At 42.8% G+C, this 24,665-nt stretch overlaps 1 protein-coding gene across 1 annotated transcript in view; it reads right to left on the minus strand.

Annotated features, from left to right (window-relative positions):
- kalrna (kalirin RhoGEF kinase a) overlaps positions 1-24,665 on the minus strand; it is a 163,668-nt gene that overhangs the window by 69,212 nt on the left and 69,791 nt on the right. The window contains exons 14-29 of the mRNA XM_069662822.1: positions 21,186-21,308; positions 12,641-12,832; positions 12,282-12,451; positions 11,685-11,859; positions 10,254-10,506; positions 6,831-6,997; positions 4,599-4,718; positions 3,108-3,176; positions 2,811-2,960; positions 2,578-2,727; positions 2,249-2,363; positions 1,980-2,095; positions 1,627-1,749; positions 1,148-1,330; positions 905-1,026; positions 74-140 (exon numbers count right to left, since the gene is read on the minus strand). Of these exons, the coding sequence (XP_069518923.1) occupies positions 74-140; positions 905-1,026; positions 1,148-1,330; positions 1,627-1,749; positions 1,980-2,095; positions 2,249-2,363; positions 2,578-2,727; positions 2,811-2,960; positions 3,108-3,176; positions 4,599-4,718; positions 6,831-6,997; positions 10,254-10,506; positions 11,685-11,859; positions 12,282-12,451; positions 12,641-12,832; positions 21,186-21,308 (2,295 nt within the window). The remainder of the gene's footprint in view (positions 1-73; positions 141-904; positions 1,027-1,147; positions 1,331-1,626; positions 1,750-1,979; positions 2,096-2,248; positions 2,364-2,577; positions 2,728-2,810; positions 2,961-3,107; positions 3,177-4,598; positions 4,719-6,830; positions 6,998-10,253; positions 10,507-11,684; positions 11,860-12,281; positions 12,452-12,640; positions 12,833-21,185; positions 21,309-24,665) is intronic.

Below are 24,665 nucleotides of genomic sequence, written 5' to 3' on the forward strand. Positions count from 1 at the left end.
AAAACAGAAACACAAGTGAGGCGGACAGGAGAATATTTGTTGTCTCAAAGCAAAGAGAAGGCTTTTCTCTCACCTCTAAACACTCCTGGAGATCTCTGACGTAGGTCTTCTCTGTCTGCAGCAGCTCTGCCATGATGAACCTGAGACAGAGAAAGAGTTTACTCTTTAAAGGGAAACCAAACAAAGAAGTTTCAGATGGTATGAACGATATAATTGGTCCTGTTTTGAGTCCGTTTCCTGCATGAGCCTTTTATTCTTAGCAAACAAAAGATGACAAGACAATGTCTGCAGCATTTCAGAGAGCTGCAGAGGAGACTTTAAATTCTTCTATTAGTACGATAATCTTTGATGTCTTTACATTCTGAACTTTGTGAAATGCCACGCGACGCAGATGATCACCATCACTGTGACAGATGGAGGAAATGCAAAAGGCTTCAGACTTAGGAAGGAGGAGGCTGTGGTGGTGGAGGAAAAGCAGCAGCAGTGTGTGTGCAGCAACCGTGTGGCAGGGATGAGTGAGACGGAGAAGCCTTGTTGTGAGAAGCGGCTTTGATTGGTGTGTCGCTGATTAGAAACGATAATTAAATGATGATTCAATCAGCAGGCTGTCTGATTACAGCTGGGGCGAATGGCTTCAGTGTCCTGCACAAACCAACCAACAACCAGCAGCCCGTTTACTTTCATGTTTGTATTGTACCTTATTTTTTGGAGCTATCTGGCACTGTCATTTCCTTCGGGATTAATAAAGTTTTATCTTATTTTATAAATGAACATGAAATGCAAACTTCTTATTGCATTTAAGAAGCTGCAACTGAGATAATTGACTATCAAAAAAGTAGATTAATTTCATTTTGATCGACTTATTGTTCCCTTTCTCTCCTCCTTTCTTCCTCCCTGAACTCACTCTTTCTTCCTGGCCGACTTCCTCTTCTCCTCGTTGACCTCGTGGTTGGGGTCACGCAGTTTGACCTCTGGGTCGTCTGTCAGGCTGGCAGGGATGATGTCCAACTCCAAGTCTTTATTGTCCTGCATTAAGATTGAATTTAAACATTCATCTTAAACAAGAAGAGATAAAACGCATACCTGGTTGTAAATCTAAGAAGCCACTACATTCTAATGTGTGTAAAAACAGAGTGTGTGTTTTCACCTCCGAGCTGACCCCCAGGCTCCTCTCCAGGCTCTCCTGGTACTTGGACATGCGCAGGGAGAAGTCTCGGTACCTGCGGTCCACCGTGCTGACCCAGCGCTTCAGCTCCGACACGTGGGCGTGGCCTTTCTCCACCAGGTTGTCTGCCAGCTGGATCAGCAGCTTCACCTTCTCCTTGGTTTGCTGTTGGAAGTAAAAAAAAAACGATAAGCCGTCAGAGTTTCCGTGATTCCCTAATTTGTCACCTGAAGAACGCTCATGTCTCCTTTAGAGTACAAAGCTCCTAAATGAGAAATCAAAGGTTCCAGGAGCGGCGAAGTTATTATGAGTCTAAATATGTCCGAAAAAGTTTGTGCAAGCAGACGTTTGACTTATTACATCTTCTGGCTTCACTGAGACTCCTTTGGGGCTCAATAAAGCTGCCAGTAGCTGATCTCCACACACACACACACACACACACACACACACACACTGAATACCTTGGCAGTGAGTCTGAAGTGATGGTAGTCGCTGAGTCGCTGCTGTGTTTCCTCGCTGCTGTCTCCAGGTGACGTGTGTGTGGCCAGGTAAACTTCACCTGTCTCCTGGATCCAATCCAACGCCTGCACACACAAACACACACACACACACACGTACAAAACACACACAAAAATATAAAGTTTACATTAATCTCTGGAAATTTGCTCTCATAAAATCACTCTCTGATTAAATAAACAGATGTCTCTTTTCCCCGAAGCCAACATCCAGCCAGAGCTCTTTTGTTTAGTTTAACACACACACACACACACACACACACACACACACACACACACACACACACACACACACTGACCTGCTTGGCACTGCGTTCAAACACCAAGTACTGCTGACACTGGTCCAGCCTTCGCTTCTTTAGCGTCCAGAAGTGAAGGACTCTGTTCTCTCTCTGCAGCAGCTCGTTCAGGATGGCTGGAAAACATAAACTCAGCTGATTAAACAAAGTCAGGGAAATAAAAGCTAATAGTTTAATCATATTAAGTATTTGTGTATGTTTATATCACCTGTCTTGTTAAACTTAAGTACACTTGTACGATCAGTAGCAGTAGTGTGAGTAGCACCGACCTTTCACTTGCTGCTCGGGCCCTCTGGCGTGGCCGGCGGCTCCGGGGATGCTCACATTGTTCCTGTGGATGTACTTCAGAAACACCTCGGCGTTCCGTCGGGCCAGAGTGCACGCCTGCAGCACAGGAGCGTTAAATGCATGGTAGGAAACTCACACAAGTCATGTACACTCTTCCAACACTGGTCACCAAAGGTTCTTGGTATCCTCTATAACAGCTAAGTTATAACTTGTTCTATTCTACTGTTTATTCTGCCTTGTTCTGCTTTAGTGAGCTCTAAGTCTGATGTTGCAGCAGCTTCGTCTTCTAATGTGAGTTGTGACAAATCACCTTGAGGAACGCTTCCTTCTGCTCCAGGTGTTTACTGATCAGAGGTAGGAGGTGGTCGCTTTCAGCCGTCAGTCCCAGTTTGTCATGACTGCCGCACCAGTCCTCATCCCGGCGGTACTCCTGCTCCAGGCTCTCTAACACGCTGCACACCTGGAAGCACACAAAAGAGATGGTAACAGCACTTAAATATGAGACATTCAAGCTCTGAAAATGCGCGTTAAAGGTGTGTTTACCTGTTCGGACGTCTTGTAAAAGGCCACGGAGGCGTTGACGAGCTTCAGGCGGTCCTCCATCTTCAGCATTAACTGCTGCCAGTGAACGGCCACTTTCTCAGCACAGCTTCGGATCGCCTCGGGATCATAGTGACCGGCCTGGAGCACCATCTGACGGAGAGGAGGAGGAGAGAGAATAAGACAAAGGTGGAGGGTGATGCACGCTATGATGAACAACTTCTAACATCTTACTTGTCATTTGTGCAAAAATGCACTCCTGTAAATAAAAAGCAACAGTTGTATGAAGCATGTTTTTACCTCAGCCTTTTGCTGGACCTGCAGAGCGCTCTGATGAGTCTTCTGTAGAGAGTTAGCATGGAAGAGAGACTGCAGGAGGAGGAGGAGGAGAGAGAGGAGAGATAGTTAGGTCCAATTAAAATCACTGACTCATTATTTCAACCACTCCAAAGATTCCCTGTGGAGGTTTTGACCACTATTAATGCTGCGGAGCGATGTTTTCATCGGAGAGTCCCGGTTGTATTTTGCAGCTCAGCTAATGGTTTCAAATGATTTCTCTGGTCTGCAGGTCGCAGGAGCGTGTCGAGAAACACACTGATGCAACAACAAAGATAGCTGAGAGGAAAAAGGATCAGAAGAAGAAAAAGAAGTGGAGGAGTTGAAGATGAAGAATGAGTATAACAATTACATTTTAGAAAAAGAAGGGGAAGAAAAGGAAGAAGAAGAAGAAGTGGAGGAGTTGAAGATGAAGAATTTGTATAACAAGAAGGACAAAAAGAAAATTACATTTTATAAAAAGAAGGGGAAGAAAAGGAAGAAGAAGAAGAAGAGGGAAAATAAGAATTAACGAAAGATTTATAAGAAGAAAAAGAACAAGGGGGGGACAAGAAGAATAAAAAGATGATGAAGAGGGTTTAGAAGAAATAAATCATATTTTAAAGTCTGGTCACTCTCTGCGTCCCTGTTTTCTCTCTGTCAGCGTTTTTCACTCGACTGAAAAATGTCTCGAAACTCAGGAACAGACTCAAATATGAAGATAGTTCAACTCCAGGTAGCACCATCATCATTCATGTGTGTGTTTCTGTGTGTGTGTGTGTGTGTGTGTGTGTGTGTGTGCTTAAGCTATTAGCAAGACAGTATTACATCAGTCTGGTGGGGGATGCAGGGCTTGCAGGGAACACACACACACACACAAACGCACGCACACACACTTTCTAATCAGAGTTCCACAGGCGCAGAAACCAGAAGACACATGTTGGGTCCGGGCCAAAACAGTGTGCGTGTGTGCGTTTATGTGTGTATATGTGTAGCACAGTGCTGACCAAGGGGCTTTTACACACTTCTGGACTCAGCTATTTAAAGCAATGCACAGAGTGACACACACACACACACACACACACACACACACACACACACTCAAACATACACATGCAGAGATAGCACTAAATTGCATTTGAGTGTGCGTCCGTGTGCATCCGTGTGTGTGTGTGTGTGTGTGTGTGTGTGTGTGTCTGTGTGTGTGTGTGTGTCGGCATCTGTTAGTCTTCAAAATCAATGCAGAATCAACACACACACACACACACACACACACACACACACACACACACAGGACAATGAGTATGTATGTGTGTGTGTGTGTGTGTGTGTGTGTGTGTGTGTGCACCCATCTGCTACGATTCAAAGCGATGCATACTGAAATAATTATTACTAAAGTACAGTGATCCTGGTTTGAGCAGCAATAATTAGGATGTGTCTGTGTGCGTGTGTGTGTGTGTGTGTGTGTGTGTGTACCTCTATAGCCATCTGGAACTGCTCATGCTCCCTCTGCAGCTGCTCGGCCTCAGACAGAGAGCTGGCGTTCACCATGCTGGCGTTCAGCATCGACTCACCGTTACGGATCCAACCCAACACCTATAGAGAGAGAGGGAGAGAGAGAGAGACAGAGAGAGACAGAGAGAGAGACAGAGAGAGAGCAGGACTTTAAATACAATTGTTGCTTAACGAATGAACAGTAGAGGGCAGTGTTGTCTGCCAGCGCTCACTGATAAACAGATGATGTAAGGAAATCTATGATGTGTTTTAAAGCTACTTATAATCCTCAACAGAAAAAGAACCAGTCGATATATTTGAATATTTCACTCTGCTAACTTTTTATCTATTTTATATTTACTTGTATAGTACGGAAGCCCAAAGCGGACATGCATCCATACATTTTATTTACTATAACGAGGTAGTTTCAGATTGTTTTCTTGAGATCTCGACTTATTTATCTCGAGATAACAAAGCTGCACCACCGTCACGTCAGATGATCATAACTCCCCTGAGCTGCAAAAACACAAAACAAACACAAACAGGCTTAACTTACCTCATTAGTGTGGGCACTGGCAGCATGGCATGTCCTGCTCAGACTATTGGTTTTTTTTCTAGATCGCCAGAAATGTTTTCGTGTTATCACGAGAAAACCAGCTTTGTTATCTCGAGATAACGAGATAAATAACTCGAGATCTCGATAAAATAACCGGGAATGACTCACAGGAAAACAGAGTCAATAAAATGTATGGATGCCTGTCCGCTTAGGGCTTCCGTAGTGCAGGAATAAATCAATGCAACACCACAGCATTTATAGCCAAAGCTCATTTGTGATGCCCGTGCCCAGACGGGCCTTAAAATACATACAAATAAACAACAAATCAGTGCATCAAATGGACCTTGTTCTCACTGAGCACTTTACATACATTGCACCTTTAAAGACTTGAAGACTTTGCTGCACCTTTACTTTTATTAATCACTTGTTTTTATACAAGTGATAGAAGCGGGCAGGTTTTTAGACATAACTGTTTCTTTTCTGTGAAGCTGAGAGCAGCATCTTTTTCATGCATGCAGACAGATGAGGAAAATACGCAGAATCTTTAGGAGACAGTACAGAACTGACTTAACAATATTCCTAACCCTAACCCAATGACCCCAGCCAGGATCCATATACATTTGGGTAAGTTTGACTGTTCCTCAGATCTGCTGTCGCTGTGCGTAGAGGCTACATCTGAATCTGTGTTTCATTAAATCATAATAAAACAACGGTTTACTTCAATTAGTCTGAAAGAAAACAGGACAAACCTTTTGGCCTGTGCACGAACAACAACAACACTAGCAGAGTTTTACTTCCATAATCTGCAGGTTAACTTTGCTGTGGCTGCCATGTTGTATTTGCACCTTTGCCGTGCATCACATATAATATATTACTCCACATTTATTGTCAGTTATTGTGAGTATTTCACTGAACTGTGGCTGCATGTAAATATTTGTTTGCAGCAGACCTATCACCTGGTGGATTCTGCTGCTTTTTCTCAGCAAGAAAGAAAACTGTTGAAGCAGTAGGTGTGTGTGTATGTTTGTGTGTGTGTGTGTCTTATTAGCACATTGCTATAAACCTCATGAATTATTCAGTTGTATCCATCTGCAGCAGCGGCGGCAGCATGCTTCCTGTCTCCACAAACAGCATGTTCACATTAACATCTGCAGCAGCTTCTTCACAAAGAAACACAAAACATCTTCTTGGTTTTAAGCCGTGTGTTGTTCTTGTCATTTCTCCATCATGGAGTCATTTCAAAATTAGATTTAGTTTGTTTTCTTTGTTTTCTAAAAATAAAGGCTAATTCACCTAAAGCCTATTAAAGCACCGTTTTGCTTCCTTTTAAGGGGTTAGTTTTCTGCTCCTCTTTGACTCAGCATGGGCTTGTTTTGTAGATAGCTTAAAAGATAAATCCTCCAGTTTGAAGTACTCTTGCATATGTGAAAGAAAAGTGTGTAAAGCCTCTATGAGGACGAGAAGGTATAACTTACTTTGTTTTGGCACGATTACACTAAACATCTACACTCACATTCTTTTCCCATAATGCTATGTGTTACCTTTATTAAGATGTATAAGCAAGTCAAAGCCAAAAGCATCAGAAGGCCTGTGATTGGTCAGCTGCAGCAATTTCACTGTGCCACTGATTACAGTTTCTTGCCTGCGTCTGCGTTTACCTGTTTAACCTCGGCCTGCAGGTGGCGCAGCTGCAGGGTCTGCTCCAGCCGTGTGTGCGTGTGCTGCGCGTTGAGCTCCACCTCCTGCTGCTTCTCATGGAGGAACTCCAACAGCTCCTGGACCTGAGAGGCCAAGTCCATGTCCTTCTCCCCGGTCAGCTCGATCCCTGATAGAAATTTACAGAGGTGAATATGGTGACATTGTGGATTATTTCATATTAAGTCTGTAGACTCATCCTCCAGTGAAGAGCACCAATGCTCACTTTTACTTCAGTCTTTTGCATGGATGTATCATGTATGTTGGGTGTGTTGTTTAGCTGTAGGTGAAAGAGCTTTAAAATAGGGATGCAATTTATCTGAAAGCATTTTTTGTTACATTTGTTGAAATCACATTTACGCCGAGAGAAATACCTGTAGCTGAAGGAGGCCTGTTATTGGTCCATGTAAACATTTCATGTCAGTCAGACCAATGAAAGTATTGCTTGGATTATCTTTAGACGATCTACCTCGCATGTGAGGCAGAGCTTACCTAAAAGCTAAAGCGAGCTAATTGCACACGAATGTCAGGAGAAGATAAGCTGTGTCCCCATTCAGGGCATGCATCCTTTGAAGGACGTATTTGAAGGCCGATTGCATCACAGCAGCACGCTGAAGGCTGTCCCATCTCGATGACTCCTTCAGATGCGGCCGACAAATGCGTCCTCCTTTTCCCGGGCAACAAACGATCCATCGTGGCCCATCAGATCCTGAGATTGATTGTGCCAATTCAAATGTGATGGCTAACTCTCTAGTGGCCGAGGAATACACTTTAAGAGTTTCAACTCAATCGAATAGCAGCTGAAGTTATGTGACATTAGCTATGTTAGCTAGCTTGCTAGCTTTAATGCTATGTGATGCAAGGGTAAGGGCGGGAACAGCTGGTGATGCAAACAGGAAATCCTCCGTAAACCAGAACGTCTCATTTCAGTTGGGTCTTAGCGTCTACACAGGCTACGAATGACTCATCCTTCATAGACGCCGTCCTGCATCCGCTATTGTTTGATACTGTTAGCGAAAAAACAAACAACAACTTGCTGCTCTACTCTCCCCAAACTCTGTCACAGACACATCCTGCATGTGTGTTCAGGCAGCGCACTTTCAGGCGTCTTTGCTGAGTAGCTTTGGCCCTTTTTGATTTGAAACTTTAAAATCAAGCGTTCTTTTGCTGTTTTCTCCAAAGTTGCGTGCCTCAGCTTGAATGCTAAGCTAGGCTATACCTGTCCTGACTCCAGCTGGACTTGCATCGATGTTATTTTTCAATCTTCTTCTTTTTTTTTCATTATTTTTCGGGGCTTTTTATGCCTTTATTCTAGAGAGAGGACAGTGGATAGTGTCGGGAATGGGGGAACAAAGAGTGGGGATGACACGCGGCAAAGGGCCAGGGCAGGAGTTGAGGACTATAGCGTCTGTATATGGTTGTCGATTCAACCTCTGAGCCAAACCAGCGCCCTTTTTCCATCGTCTAAGACTCTTGCAAAGAGGGAAAACACAGTAAACAACTAAATCCCTGCACTTCATGAGCCTTCACAACACCTGCTTCTATAATTCAGTCAGACAAGATTTAAATGTGATGCAGATGAATTCATTAAATGACAAGTATCCCGACAAGTTGTCTTGATTGCCTTTTACAAATTCATGTTCCTTTTAAAAGATCTGAAGCCTCTTTGCTTCCTATCTTCATTCACTATGATTTCATATTTTCTATTTATAATATCACTGATTGCAGCTGATTTCCTCATTAATATTACATTGTATTAGTGTTTGAGCTGCAGATGTTAGCCTAAAAGAGGAGAGTGTCTCTACTCTCAGTCTGGAGCATCAGTTAACTATTAATGCCCTGCTTCACCAGTGACTGCCAGAGAGAGATTGTCTTCATGTGTGTGTGTGTGTGTGTGTGTGTGTGCGTGCGTGTGTTTGGTGGATGACGGAGATTTATCACCCCAGGGGGGCAGAATGACTGAGGCACTGACCTCCGAATCCACACACAAACACCAGCACACATAATAAGAGGATTGTGCTGTGACGATTTTTTAACCTAATTCTTTCTCTGTTCCACACAACATGCTTTTCTTTGGGATCATGGAGCTGCCAACGTGAGAGAGCTTCCCCTCCCTTACTGTACTGTGTGTGAGTGTAGATGCAGATGTGAGCCCGCTCAGCCACATTCAGGGAGCAACAGGGACACGCATGATCACACCTGAAGTTCAAGGTGAATGCTAATGAAGCCCTGAAAGCTACAGAGGACATGGCTGCCTGGTACGGTCTGTAGTGAAGGTGCAGCACAAACACAGCTTATTTAAAGCCTCTGGAAATCTGGCTTCAAACTGTTAAAGTGAACAGAAGGTGAGAGTCTCATTAAGCATCCACATGTATCTGAATGAGAATACATGTTCAGATCTGTTAGAGAAACTAGTTCAAGCAGCTTATTTTGCTGTTTAGACTATTTCTGAAGATCATGTAGGCGTGGTCGATCACATCCATCCATCCATCAGGTGGCAGCAGACTAAGCAAGGTGACCCAGACGTCCCTTTCCCCAGCAACATTTTCCAGCTCCTTCTGGGGGGATAATCCCTCCAGCGAGCTCTGGGTCTGCCCCGGGGTCTCCTTCCAGTTAGACGTGCCCGGAGAACCTCCAAAGGGAGGCGCCCAGGAGCCTCAACTGGACCACCTCAACTGGCTCCTTTCGATGCGAAGGAGTATGGCTCTACTCCGAGCTCCCTCCGGATGTCTGAGCTCCTTACCCTCTCTCTCAGGCTGAGCCCAGACGCCCTGAGGAGGAAGCTCATTTCAGCCGCTTGTATCTGCGACCTCATTCTTTCGGTCACTACCCAAAGCTCATGACCACAGGTGAGGGTTGGAACGTACATCGACAGCTTTGCCTTCCACATTACCAGGCCGATCACATTTTGATTGACATCTTCCTGGCTCTGCACACAGCAGTGACACGATGGAAAGGAAAAAGCGTAGCACCCCTAAATAGTATTTTTGGGTCGTTTAAATGTATAAATTCCAGACAACCAATTTCAAAAACCTGGTAGTCTTGATATTATGTACATAAGAGCCTGAATGTCACAGTAAGATGACTGTTATTGCTTTGGTTATGCAGTGGCTTTAATCATTTTGAAGTTGAAGCAGAGGTTCCAGACAACAGTCTCTAGTGGCTGCAGGTCTGGGCTTTTCTATTGTTCAGCAAAGGCTCACATTCATCACTTGGGAAGCAGGTTAGATGAATAATGATATCGTGTGTGAATCCCAGTCCAGAGGGAACGGAGGGAAATTATCTCTCGGAGCTCAGAAACTAGTTTGAAAAGATCTTTTCTGTCCTTTGTATCCCCTGAAGCCTCTCTCTCTGTTTCTTTGTTACAGAGTATTTGGTGTTTTTACCTGAAGCCTGGACCTCCATGATGTACTGGTGCAGGTCTTGTCCTTGCTGCATCACTTCGTAGGTCATGTTGTTCATGGCCGCCTTCCTCTCTGCGTGTCTCTTCAGCCGCTGCTCTGCCAAGCCGATGTCCTCTGCGCCACCAGAGGAGGAGCCGCCTCCCCCGCTACCGCTGCCGCTGCTACCGCCTGACCTGCTGGTGTCGTTCAGCTGGCGAGACAGATCCTCGTTCCAGGCGTCCAGCTCTGCTGTGACCTGCAGAGAACAACACAGTTTACCCCATGCCAAGAGTCAGTGGGCTGTTTTTGTGTTTATGTGGTGTTTGTGTCATCATTGGCTCTAATTACCTCTTATCAGAGGCTGCCTGGCCAGCTGAGCTCGTTGAGTCAGCCGTGCAGCAGTCGATAAGAGAGAGCTCTCTGAGTAGGCGCTCAGTAAGATTTCAACTGTTTGTTTCTGTGAATCTGGACATCTAATGACCGAAACTTAATAATGTTCAAGGCTTAATTAAATGTTTAAAAGAATTACAGATGGATCTCTGATTTGTTCTATGCCGATACGCCGTATTTGCAGGTAACTGTGGGTTGTCCTCGCCAACGGTTGCGTTGCTTTTCTGTTTGCCTTCATGTGAACGTCATGTGCACTTGTTCTTTTAAACTCTTTGTCTGTAGTCATCAATATTTTCTTTGCTTCTTCAGCTATAGCAGTCATTTACAGACAACGCTTCTTGATTTCAGGAAGAAAGCAGCCACACCCGCCCCCCTCCATCACCCTCAGTGACTCCACTGTGGAGTCTTTCCGCTTCCTGGGGACCATCATCAGTCAGGACCTCAAGTGGGAGCTTCTACACCTCCATCATTGATTCATCCTCACCTGCTCCATCACTGTCTGGTACGCTGCCAAGGACAAGTGCAGGCTGCAGCGTATCATCTGAGAGGGTCATTGGCTGCAATCTGCCATCTCTCCATGACCTGTACACCTCAAGGACCCTGAGGCGTGCAGGTAAGATTGTGGTCGACCCCTCACACCCTGGACACAGTCTCTTTTAGACCCCCCCCCCCCTCCGGCAAGAGGCTGCGGTCCAAAACCTCACGCCACACACTGTTTCTAACAATGCCACGTAATGTGAATTCCAGGTGTAAACCTACTTGGAATAAACTTCATTCTGAGTCGAGAAAACACCACCTCACACACAAGTGAGTCTGTTAACTTCAACCATGGCTGGATGGTGAAATACTTGTCACTAACTATGCGCCAGGATTGAGAGGCAATGACGTTTGATCAGTCTGCCTTTCATGAGGTGAGCTCATTGTATAAGAGCCCTTTGACAGAAAACAACAGGGGACCCAGAACAGAGCCTTGCAGTACTTCACAGCCGCTCCCAATGATCCGCACTTTAAAGAGACTCTAGCACCCATCTTCTGCTCTCTCACCTCTATAGTGTACTGCTCAAATATGCGCAGCTGCAGAAAGATGTCCAGCTTGATTTTGCGCTCGTGGAACAGTTCCTCCATCTGACCCTGGGCTTCGTCCAGCTGCTGCAGCACCCCCTGGATGTGTGCGATGGAGCTGCAGTGTGGCGTCTTATTGGTCGACATGGCTGCATCTCTGTGGAGAGGGAGGCAGAGGGAGACGTTACGCCACGCTGGCCTGAGCACACCTGCTTTTTCTGTGTAATCTTGTAGGAGACAAATTTGTTGAGCATGAAAACTGTAAATGGCCTTTTAACAGCTGCCACTCTTCCTTTATATCCTGTTCCTGCTAGTTGGACTATAAGAGGAGGAGGAGGGAATCAGGTGTAGACATGTGTATTTGTGCAGGTATGGTAATTCATAATCTTACCTGAGAGTCTGTATAAATTAGACTTTTAATGGATTTTTAAGTATGCATTTTATTACCCGACCTGCTGCATGAATCCTTCTCTCTCTTAAATAACATTATAAATATTAATATCATTACCTGAGCCTGTGCATTCATTTTTCACCTGCTCAAACAGCGTCATGAATAATTATATGAATTCCAATGATTACCTGAGCTGCTGTATTAACTCCTCTCCCTCTTTAATCACATTGAGCGTCGCCTCCAGCGTGGCCGTCTGCTGCTGCTGAAACTGCTGGATCAGACTCTGAACCGAGTCCACCGAATCGCAGCACACGTCGTCCAACAGCTGCTTCTGGAGCTCCTCCATCCACGACCACAGCTGGACACACAGACAGGCAGACAGACAGGTACGTTAGGCAAGTACCATCTGAATATATTGAGTAAACTCTTTATGAGAATAGAGTGGCAGGGAGCTGTTTGTCCTACTAAATTACACACAAAATGAACAATGAATTCAGGTAAAACTTACAGCAGGACGTCTGAGAATTTGTGTGTGTTTGTGTCCCACCTCTTTTGTGTGTGTGTGGAAGGACACGGACATGTCCAGCAGCAGCTTCCTGTGCTCGACTCGACGGACAAAGTCCTGGATTCGGACTTCCAGGTGTCTGGCAGCCTTGTAGATTTCCTCTGGGTCGCACTCTCCGGTCTGAGCCAGCTGCTCGGCGGCCTCCAGCAGCTTGTCAGCGTTAGTGTAAGTGTTCTGAAAGACAGTAGAGGAGGGAACACCGTCAACATTAGCAATATAAGCTTTTCCTTATAATATGGACATGGAAACTTGTTTGTAACTGCTATATAGCAGGTCACATTAGTGGATGTAGCCACCAGATGTCGTACAGTGGTTTGTGGCCTTTATGAAGCATCAAATTTGGCATTTTTTCTGTTGCTATTTTGTTTTTTCTGAGCGAGATGTGAGCATATTTGGAAAAGAGGGTAGATACGCATTGCCATGTCTCTATCCTATCCTGATAGATCGTCAATCACAAGGTAACCTAACCCGAAAGCAGTGGCTCTCAAACGTGTTTCATAAATGCCATTAAAATGTATTCCACCTGATACTAACAGTACTTTGTAGGCTGTGTATTCACTTTCTTTATCACTTCCTCCTCTGTTGCAAGCTAAATCTGTTTGTTTTTCCGATTTTCATGTGTCATTAAATATCAAAACTAGCTTAGTTATCAAAGTTATCTTGATTGTGTCTCTGAGTTCCCTGAAACAATTGAAAGTTTGTTAATTAATAATTACCATATTGGTCCGAATATAAGAAAAACCCTCTTTACAAGACTTTTTTAAGACCAAATTTGTTTGTATAAGAAAACAATTACATTTTACCTGTTAATTAAATCGTGTTTTTAATATCTTTTTAATTACATTGACACATTTAAATAAAATGCCGTTCAAAGTTTTAATAAATCTTTAACCATCGATGTGAGGTCTATTTATAGAGCAGTCCTGAAACAGCTGGATGACAGCTCTTAGCTACGGTACGATTTTCTCTGTTAGCATCTGTTAGCTAAGATTGTTAGCATTTTTAAGACGATCTTTCTGGGCTCGCCGTCTTCGGATATTACCCTCGGTGATACCGTATTTCTCGGCTGCTTGACAGTTGTTCAGTGACTCTGCTGCATTGATAACAGTTATCTTAAAACTAGCATCATAACTCGCCTCTGCTGTTGTTTAACTCGGCCGACTTTTGAGCCACTTTGTTCCGGACGATCACCGTGTCTCTCCATCTTTCATCCCCCTGGCTCTGCAGCTGTGAGTGACGGCTGGCCTCAGTCATGAGGGGCACACTCGCTTTACAGGTAAGTGGCGCCGTCTACTGTTGTGAACGTATGTTTTTAAAAGTCGAGACCCCGAATATAAGACGAACACACTTTGTTTGTTTTTCAAGGGGGACAAAACGAAATGTTATGACTATAACTTCTGTTCCCTGAAGGAGAGGAACGAGGTACAATAACAATAATATAGTTTGTCTTGTATTCGGACCAATACATTGAAAATACAATGTGGTTTATTAAACTTACATTTCTTGATTAATTAGATTCTTAATGACCTTTTTATAGTAGAATTAATTTAGGAAACATGACATGGCTTTTACATAATCACTTACAATAACACTTTTGGCATCTTGACCTCTGTAATGGTTTTTCCAACATCATTTAATCAGATTTACAACTAAAAACCACAGCAGGAGAGGGATAACACTACACACACACAGTCAGATCGTGTCATGTTAAAATGTTAATTCCAGTGTCTGTAAATCAGCAGCGTTAGGTTTCCACCTCTGCTTTCTTCCCCATAAAGAATCTTAAATCCTGCCTGTGTTAAAAGTGTTAAAGCTCTCTGCATTCATCAGGAGAACAAAACGGATTAGTGTCGGCCTATTCTGGTAAGTATGAGAGATTATCACTGGAATATTTCACTTCAGGAATTATAATATATCTGAGATGTCTCAGGGTAAGTAAAGGTTGGGGGGAGTGGTACAAAAACATTATGTTAGGATCCCAGTCTTTCAAGAAGAGTCAGGGTATTTGGATGAAAGTACAGACGGGGTATTCCACATGTTAGAGGGATTAGTCAGAAGATAAAGATTATAATTTACAAGAGATTATTACTCTTAGCTGCATGACTGCTTTGGTTTCGGGGGGGATTAAAGTAAGCAGAATCATTGCTGTCACCTGGATATAAAAGACCGAACCTTAGTTTTTAGGACATGAATGAATAACTGGATCAAAAAATGAAATCAGCTGGTGGAAAAGATAAACCCTCGAGGTGTTTCGTAAAGCATTTATTTACTTTTAATCCACCACCAATGCATTGGGGTGGAGGGAAAAAAGGATACCTCAAAAGACATGCAGCACCACCAACTATCCTCCACGCCAAAACCAGAGACTTAGCACTCCAAGCAAACACCAAACGGGTACCAGTTTAATATCTCTTTCAAACTGTGCGATCCATCAAGATCAAATGCATCAGAGTTTATCAGTTATTTTTATGCTTCCTCAAGGCGGCCATGTTTTCTGACTGTTGCACGTTGTACAACAATGACTATAAACTCATGTGTCTAAGCTGGTGGAAAACTTGTGAGAGGAAAGAGTCCTGGCTCAGAGAAGAGAAGTGTGGATTTATTTCAAGAAGAGTGATGACAACAGCGCCAGTTGTAAAGTCTGTTCAAAGATTTTACGTAAGAGTGGAGACACCAGCAACAAAAACATGTTAAATTTAAGGAATGTTTTTGCCACTGAATGCACTGATTCCACTGCTTTCTTTCTGAGCCACACATACATCACTGTCGTCAAATATCCATCCATCCATCATCTATACCACTTATCCTGTTCAGGGTTGCCAGGAGGCTGGAGCCTCTCCCAGCTGTCATTGGGCGAGAGATGGGATTACACCCTGGACGGAGGCCGGTCAATCACAGGAGACGGACAACCTTTCACGCTCACATTCACATTTAGGTACAATTTAGATTCATGAACCTAACGAGCATGTTTTTGGACTAGGGCTGCGCGATAAGGCCAAAATCCTATATCACGATATATAATTTTTTCATATGTCAATAACGATATATATCACAATATATCATGTTTTCTGGTAATTTAACAAATAATGTTTGAACACTCCAGGTTCACTCCCACGTGCAAGGATTAGAACGTCAAGCGTTGTCAAACTGGTGTAAAAATTGCAGTAAAGCAGTTTGACCGCAGGTTTTGTGACATCACGATAGAGACAATATAAAAAACACATACGATAGACATTTTCATATTGTTATGACGATATACATATTGTCATATTGTGCAGCCCTACTCTGGACTGTGGGAGGAAGCTGGAGAACCCAGAGGGAACCCACGCATGCACGGGGAGAACATGGAAACTCCACACAACAGGTTCCTTTGTCTAAACATGAATTTGAACCAGGAAGCTTCTAGCTGTGTAGCGACAGTGCTAACAACTGCACCACCGTGCAGCTCGGTCAAATATCCTATGAGGATAAAATAAGTGCCACACATGCAGGCTTATTAGATTTTTTCTTTGCTATAGAGAATCAGACCGATACGCAGAGTTGGTATCAATAAAATTGGATCAATTCCCATCCCTGATAATGCAGGACAACCTAGTCACTGCCAAATAACACTTCTGGGACCTGCCAAATATCCTGAGCAGCCGCTTTGTAATTAACTTTGCAACCATGAAATGGCTTTCAACAGCCTAGCAACAAGCCAGCAATAAAGTCACCACATAAAACCAGTGAGAAAATACCGAAGATATGACCTGCAAACCCTTCATACAACAAGAAAAACCTAACCTTGCTATGGCAATCAAATGCATCTACATTAACCATAAGAATGTTAGAGTCTAACCTGCCAACCTACACATGTTGGAAGTGAAACAGGTGAAGAAGGTGAAGCAGCTTCAACGCTCCCAAGAGAAATTAAAAGTGAAGGCGGCGAGAAGGAGCTGGAGCTTTAATGAGAGTTAATGGATTCTGAGTTTTCATTGGGTCTTTTCTCTGTTTGATGTTCGAGTGGTGCTAATGGAGAAACTCTAATCAGATGTAGATGAGGAGAGCTAAAAAACTTGATGATAAAAAGGACATTAAATGTAAATGCACCAAGTTAAACATGAAACCTAGTTCATAAACACATCTTAATTCAAATGATGCTCAAGCACTTCCTTATATATGCACGACAACTCTAAAAATGCAAAACAAATAGAGCAGAGCGTCTTCAGGAACAGGACTTAATGAAAAACATTCCAGCATGTCTCTGGGTCTGTATACGGGGAAGATGGGTAAACATACTTACATATTCATCTCTTGGCATGTATCCTAAATGTGCACTAAATTTATTAATGTTATGTATTTCACTAAGTGGAGAGTTTTAGCAGCAAACTGCACAGAAACGCTGATGGGGGAAAATAAGAGAGAAAGTAACAGAGAGAGAGCGTGACCCACATAATTCTGATCCAGTGCAGGTTATGAAGGTTAATCCTAATCCAGAGTGTAAACAGCAGATTATACAACTACACACTCTTTATAGGATTAACTCACACTCCTTTATAGGATTGTCAGTTTACTGAAACTACACTGAGTATTAAGTAGTAAATAATGTATTAGTTGTCGTAACAACAGAGTGGACGTCACAGACCAGATTGTACTTTTTCAAGAAGCATATTTTAAAAGTTTTGAAGCCTCTATAGGAAAATTAATTAACTAGCTGAGGTGATTCTAATGTTTTATGATGCTGGAGTGGATGTGCGATTGCTTCATGGTGTTCTTATTACTTATTATCTTTGGTAATGTGCTATATTTGTTTTTTTGTGGTTATGATTTGTCTGTTTGTCATTATTATTATTTCCCCACAGAGCTTTAAAAGAATACTTCATTATATCCTATCGTATCATATGGCATCATATTGTATTGTATCGCATTGTCTCGTATTATATAATATCCTATCATTTAGTTTTGTACCGCATGGTATCGAATCGTATCGTATTGTATCGTATGGCATCATGTAGTATCGTGTTGTATCGTTCCCTGTTGTATCACATTGTATCGTAGGACATCATTTAGTACCTTATTGTATCTTATTGTACCGCATCATATCGTATTGTATCGTATTGAATCATATCATATTGTATCTTATATTGTATGATATCATATAGTATCTTATTGTATCATATTGTATCATATAGTATTGTACTGCATCATATAGAATCGTATCGTATTGTATCATATGGCATCATGTAGTATCGTATTGTATCGTACCTTATTGTATCACATTGTATCGCAGGGCATTGTTTAGTACCCTTTTGTATCTTATTGTAACGTATTGTATCATACAGTATTGTACTGCATCGTGTCGTATAGTACCGTATTGCATTGTATCGTATCGTATTTTATCATATCGTATCATTCTGTATCATATGGCATCATATAGTATCGTGTCGTATCGTATTGTAGCATATTGTATCATATTGTATCTTAAGGCACCATATGGTATCACATTGTATCACATTGTATCACATTGTATCACATTGTATCATATCGTATCACATTGTATCGTACGGCATCCCACTGAATTGTATCCATATCGTAACCGGAGTGAAACATAATTATAATAATGGAAATAACTATTTAAAAAGATGCACTAACAGTACAGTAGAGAGTAGAGAGAATACTGATGATGAAAGATGAAGACAAAGAAGGAATGATGTCACATAAGTGCAAGACCATAAAATGGGTTCTGAGAAGTGATTTAAAAGAAGTCCCTGATTCTGCTCTCCTTATCTCCGGTGACAAAACATGAAAGAAATTGAAATGACAGCAGGACAAAGAAGGACGAGATGAGGAAGGAAAGAGAAAAAGTGGAGAACAAAAGAAGAGAATGGGGTTACACGGTATGTCTTTATTACATAACGGGTGTGCAATGTGCAACGGCAGCAGAGACAGTAAAAATGTGAAGCTGCAGATCACATAAAACACTGTTTGACCTTATCCTGTTTATTTAGTCTCTGAAGCAATGCTCTAAAACCCACACATAAAACATGTGCTCGCTATCTGAGCACTCACTTTACACTGAAACAAATCACATCTGACAACTGACGACTTCAACAGAAAACATCAAACACTCTCACTACGCCTCATCCTCTTCAAAGTCACCCAAAGCTTCAACTTTATATGAACCAATATTTCTGTAAACTCTGTGTTTGCTTCTTTAAAGTTCCCATGAAACAGCCGGCAGAGCGCTTCTGCATATTTATGTGTTTACTGTAAAAACAAAACGCTTGAGAGAACTTACTGCAGATATTGATTCCTATTTAAAGTAGCAAATACATTTTGAAAAATGTCACACAAAATCACAAATTAAAAAACCTAAGAGAAAAGCAAGAAGAGCAGCAGAATCAAGCATAAGATGCTAGCGTTCTTAGCTAGCTCAAAGGTCCTGCATTTAAGTCAGTAGCAAGTAAAATGTTTAGTGTTAAAAGGGTCTTATCATGCTGTCAAGGGGAGCTAATCCCATTATGGTAGGAAAAAAATGCAATTTCACTCTGTGCCTTTGGAGGACGCTATCCGCTTCTCCAATGGGCCCTGGAAAACCTCTGCCAGACTATCTGAAACGCATCATCTGGCGGAGGCCAGGGAGCTCGCTAAACTACACTTCCTTAATCTAGGACGCCTCTGATGTCATGTCTCGTCCAAAATCGATCCACCGGTATATTCTCGTCGTATTTCGGATTCTGTCCCTCTCTGAGCCGTCACCTGCAACGATCAATGTCCTTGACTGGAAAAAGGCAGCATTTCACTCCAGCGTCTCTTGCTGGGCCGTTCCTTTCAGAGGGAGGGGCGCAATGCACGCTGGGTGTTGTAGGAATGTAGAATGGGCGAAACCAGCAGCTGTTTGTACAACCTTCTCCACAGCTATGGCGCCAATTTCAAATATTATTGCTTCTATCGATTACAGAGAACACCAGCTTTGACTGACAGCGCCTTTTTCTGGAGAGAATTGCTCCTGTTAGTCAGAATTTGTTGAAGATGTATTTAAATCAAGTTTTAACATCTTCAGAGTGCTAGCATCATAATGCTGTGTGATGCTAGTGTTCATCATGCTAGCATCTCTGTAAGGCTATTTAGGCACAGTAAATGTTTGACCTAAATGCTAATATCAGTATGCTAACACGGTGGAGAGACCTACAAATTCAAGAAAGTATTTCTCTGGATGCAATGTTGGTATACGCCCGCATGTCCAGGACAATTCAACAAGATGTTTTTCATGTTTTCCAGTAAAAAACAATCAGAATGTGCTTAAACAGAGCTGTTCTGAGGCGGCTTAGCTCAGTGGTTAATTTGTGAGTCACATATACAGAGGCTTCATTCCTCGGTCCTTTGCTGCGTGTCATCCCCAGTCTCTCTTCCCCTGTGTCCGACACTATCCGCTGTCCTCTCTCTATCACTAAAGGCATAAAAGGCCAAAAAATATCTGTTTTTCTCATCACAGGGCCATTGCTGTCGATAAATGCAAGACATATGTGTTAAAAGGTCTTTTTTGATTTCATGGGAACTGTAACAGGGCCTAAGAGACAGTTTGGATGTGAAGTAATGAAAAGCAAATGTTTCATAACCTACAGACTCAATCTGAAGCTCACAGACGCTGCTGAATATTGGACAGAAAAGACCTACTCCTACTCCTACCTCAGGTTTGAAATGTATACATAAATTGCATATTGAGAGCTTCAACATGTTTCTTTGCTTAATTTCATCTTTACGACCGAAACTGTTCAGTTCCAGTTCTGGTGGTTTTTACATGATAGACCGCAGCACAAATGTTCAGGAATGGATAACATCTCCTGCGGACCTTTCAGGAAAAGCTCGTGACCATACATGGTTATGTAGAGGCATGTCTTTATGGTTTGAAAATTTGGGATTAATCAAGGCCAGATTACTTACAGATGTTTGAGAGGCAAGTGAATAAGCCTTAATGTCGATATAAGAGCACAGACATGGACTCGCACTGAACTCAATAAGTTTGGACTCCGATAATATTTTCATTTTGTTTCAGAAAAGTATGCATTCAGAAAAATGCAGAAGAAGACACAGGTTCAACAGCTTAGGTGGCTCTTTAGTGTTAATGCAACTATCTTCCTTGCAGCGTGAAGATACAAAGAAATGCAGCACTTAAAAAGACATGTGTTCATTTCTATTGGAAAGTATTGATTGTTGTGACATTTGTTGGTTTGATTAAATCACTGCTGCTCTTTCAGTAGCTTCAATTTAAGGTTTGAGACAAATTTAAACCCAAAATAAAGTGATTTATTTTGTCTAAACCTAGAGGTTCTTGCTCTGTCTTGACTCTCGTATTCGTCAGTAAGTATCTGAGGTGAAACATAAACCACCTGTCTTACAAACTTCAGGGAAAGCCGCTTTAGAAGAAGGGGAAGAGTATGAGGAACAGAGTGGGGAAAGAAAGCCAGTAGAAATGTCTAACTAAGGTTTTCTATCTTTAAGGAACTGGTATTTTCCAATGCATGGATAGTAACTCATGTGGACTCACCTGAGCTACATCCTCAAAGTCGTCGTGTCTCTTCTGCAGGGCCCGGGCTCTGTGCAGGGATTTCCCAACACCGGTGTGTTTGCTGAGGAAAGCCTCGCCGTGGTTCTCTATCCAGTCCATCACCTGCACGAGAGAGAGAGAACACACTGATCACCTGTACACATCTCAGGATTAAATGTCACCTGATGAACTCCGTGTTCCTGGAGCTGACAGTTCAAGCACAGATCAGCAGCACAAAATGGTCTCAAACCTCATGAATTAAGAATGGAACAGATGAAACCTGCATGATCCGAGTGGGAAATGTAGGTCAGAGCAGCGGAGAAGAGCAGGAATATTCGGAGCTATTAAACTACTGTAGGCTAAACTTCTACATCGACGTGCCTCACAGGCGCCATCGGCTGCTTTGTTGTTTTTCTTGCTACGTTGTTTGAACTTTTTAGGTCATAAAATATATTAATAATCATCTTTGAATGGTATTATCAGCTTTTAGATCTATGACTGCAGATCAAACATGTTTTTTTTGTCGCGTTTTCCGCCAATGCTTTGCTGCTTTTCTCAATATTTTTACAGTTTTCCAAAAGACAAGAGGTAAACTCATCTTGGTTCATCGTACTATAAAAGATTGAATCTCTGTCTCTCTCTAAATACATGTCCATATAAGCCACGCCCATTTGCGTCAACATTTTTTAATTTGTCCAAGCCTGTTAATAATACTGCAGATTTTACACAGTTGTCACCAGATTTTGTCTCCGTCTCTTTAGCTGTTAGTTGCTCCACTGTGATCTCCAGCTAGGCGCTAGCTGTCCCTTTGATGTGAGCAGGTGGTGTCCATCACTGAAAACAGCCTCCCTTCTGCAGTGAGAGTGAACGACAACAACCCAAAGGCTAAACAATAAGGTTTACACAGCTGAGGGGAGCTGCAGATTCAGCTGTAGGTTAATCAGTACAGGCTACATCTTTCACACTGTCACACTGCTTTTATTAAAACATAGATAACAGCCCATCCATCAATCTATACATCTATTATCTATACCGCTTATCCTGTTCAGGATTGCGAGGGGGGCTGGAGCCAATCCCAGCTGTCACTGGGCAAGAGGCGGGGTTAAACCCTGGACAGGTGACCGGTCAATCACAGGAGACAGACGACCTTTCACACTCACATTCACACAATTTAAGAGTCACCAATGAACCTAATGAGCATGTCTTTGGACTGTGGGAGGAAGCCGGAGTACCAGGAGGGAACCCACGCATGCACGGGGAGAACATGCAAACTCCACACAGGAAGACCCACTACGTCTGAACCGGGATTCAAAACCAGGAACCTTCTACCTGTGAGGCGACACAGGTACGATTACAGACCCTTTAACAGTGTGCAGTTAATTTGTCTTCCTGAGAAGCAAACATATCAATTTATATCACGTATTAAATCAATGTTAAATTAAATTTTCACGCCTTGCATAATTGTTTTTTCAGGTGTATCTTGATCTTTGTGACGTGTATGTAAACTTCAATCAAACATACATTCTGGAGTAACCCAGGCGTCCCCATTCCTACACTGTGTCCTCACATCATGCTTCAGATCTGCTGCAAAATTCACTTTGGTGCACGAACACATTAACACATCACTACAGTGTTCTGGGGGCTCTTGAAGTTACAGAGAGCATGGACGAACGGTGTTGTAACTCATGACATCAGTGCGGCGCAGTCGGTCCAGCTGGAGCCACACAGAGGTGAGTAACAGGTCACAACATACACAGAGAGGAGCGTGCTGACTGCAGCTGTGTTTGTTTGAATGTGCAGCTAAAACTGCCAAATAAAACTACACACCTAATATGTTCTCTTTCAGCCTCTCACTCCTGCATCTCTCTCTCTCTTCCTCTCTGGGGTCACATATATCCTGTAGCATTACACCGCCGCTTGAAAAAGGCCTGTTTTCAGTGATTTATAGACTTTCTGGATGAGCTGACTCTCTCGCTCGCTCCTCGTCTCACTCTTCGTGTATGTCTCTCGCCCCTCCGTGCGTCTGTGTGCGTCTCTGTGTTTTTCTCGGGGGTCTCATAGAAACTGATGCATGACGAGTTCGGTTGGCAGCGCTCTGTTTTCAATGAATTTATAACCGACGCATATGAGCTCCTCTTCACTCTTTGTCTTCTTACGTCTCTTAAACACTCTCTCACTCTCTCCCTGGGGTCGTATAGAAATGTTTGCAGGGCGCCAGTACTCAGAGCAGTCATCCCTGAATTTGTAGTCCGCCTGATGCCGCTTTTTTCTTTTTACATGCAGTACATACGGGATGACCTCAGTGGACCCTACAATGGACCCTTCTTTAGATTAATTCAGTGTGCTGTCATGTGCTGGATTGATGGTACAAGCCTGCGTAGAGGGACGTTAACCACTTAGAAGGTGCATTTCAGCAAAAACATCCAACTTACTGGTCTGAGAAGCCGGAGAATATGCTGACGAGGAAACTTATCTCACACTCAATCTGTTTTTGTCTTATTTTGAAGGATTTTAAATGCAGGACTTTTACTTGAAACAGCAACTCCCACCATTTGTACTGAAACAACTACTGCTTTTACACCATTCCCTACTACTACCCTTACTTAAGATGCTTTTAGTACTGCAACTAAAACTATGTGTCCTATTAATGCTGCAACTATCAAGAGACACAGCTGGGACTGTGTTTAATCAAGGATGCTTATTCTGGATGTGTCACATGATACACACGACACACACTGCACAGATGTGTTAAAAGTGACCGTAGACTCTGTCTTAAGTGTATTTAATAAAAGGGAACATTAACCTATCTCACATATTCACTGTTTTCTTTGCCTAAGAGCACCAGAGTGGACAGGAAGTGCAGGAGTTGAGCATCTCTGCAGTCGCTCGGCTGTGTTGCTTTGTTTCAGCTGTTTTGCATCAGCTGCATTCTGCGTCTTGAACTTTTTCATCATCATTCTGTAAAAAACAAAAACTCTTCAGACAACGTTCACGTGGCCTGAGATTCCAGAGGTTTCAGTGATGCCAGTGGTATTTGGTCATACTTCATTCCTATTGCATTACTGTCTGACCCACAATCACATTACAGGCAGTAAAACAAGACACAAGAACCCCCGTCTCCCACGCTGATGACTTCCTCTCTGCTGGGTAAAAATAGCTTTTATAAAATATAGCTGTGATATTAAATTCAGAGCCCCTGAATGTCTCTAAAACCTCCAGGAATCTGTGCTGACACCTTTCCAAAACCACACAGTCTGCTCGTCAGTGAAACATGAGCGGAGATCCGCTCAGACAAACACACGGTTCAGAGGACAGCGGAGATGAATGGATATGTTGTCGTTACTCTCATCTATCTGCTGAGCAAAGTTCATCACACACACACATCACAGCTGTCTTCTCTTGATTACATGCTTACGCACAAGATTACACGCTCCACTGTGGTTTGACACAATTATCGGACCCCGTGTGTGTGTTTAAAAC

The sequence above is a fragment of the Semicossyphus pulcher genome, unplaced genomic scaffold (genome assembly GCF_022749685.1).
Source record: "Semicossyphus pulcher isolate SPU_LCO1_2020_fin unplaced genomic scaffold, fSemPul1.0.p SCAF_15, whole genome shotgun sequence".
NCBI lineage: Eukaryota > Metazoa > Chordata > Actinopteri > Labriformes > Labridae > Semicossyphus > Semicossyphus pulcher.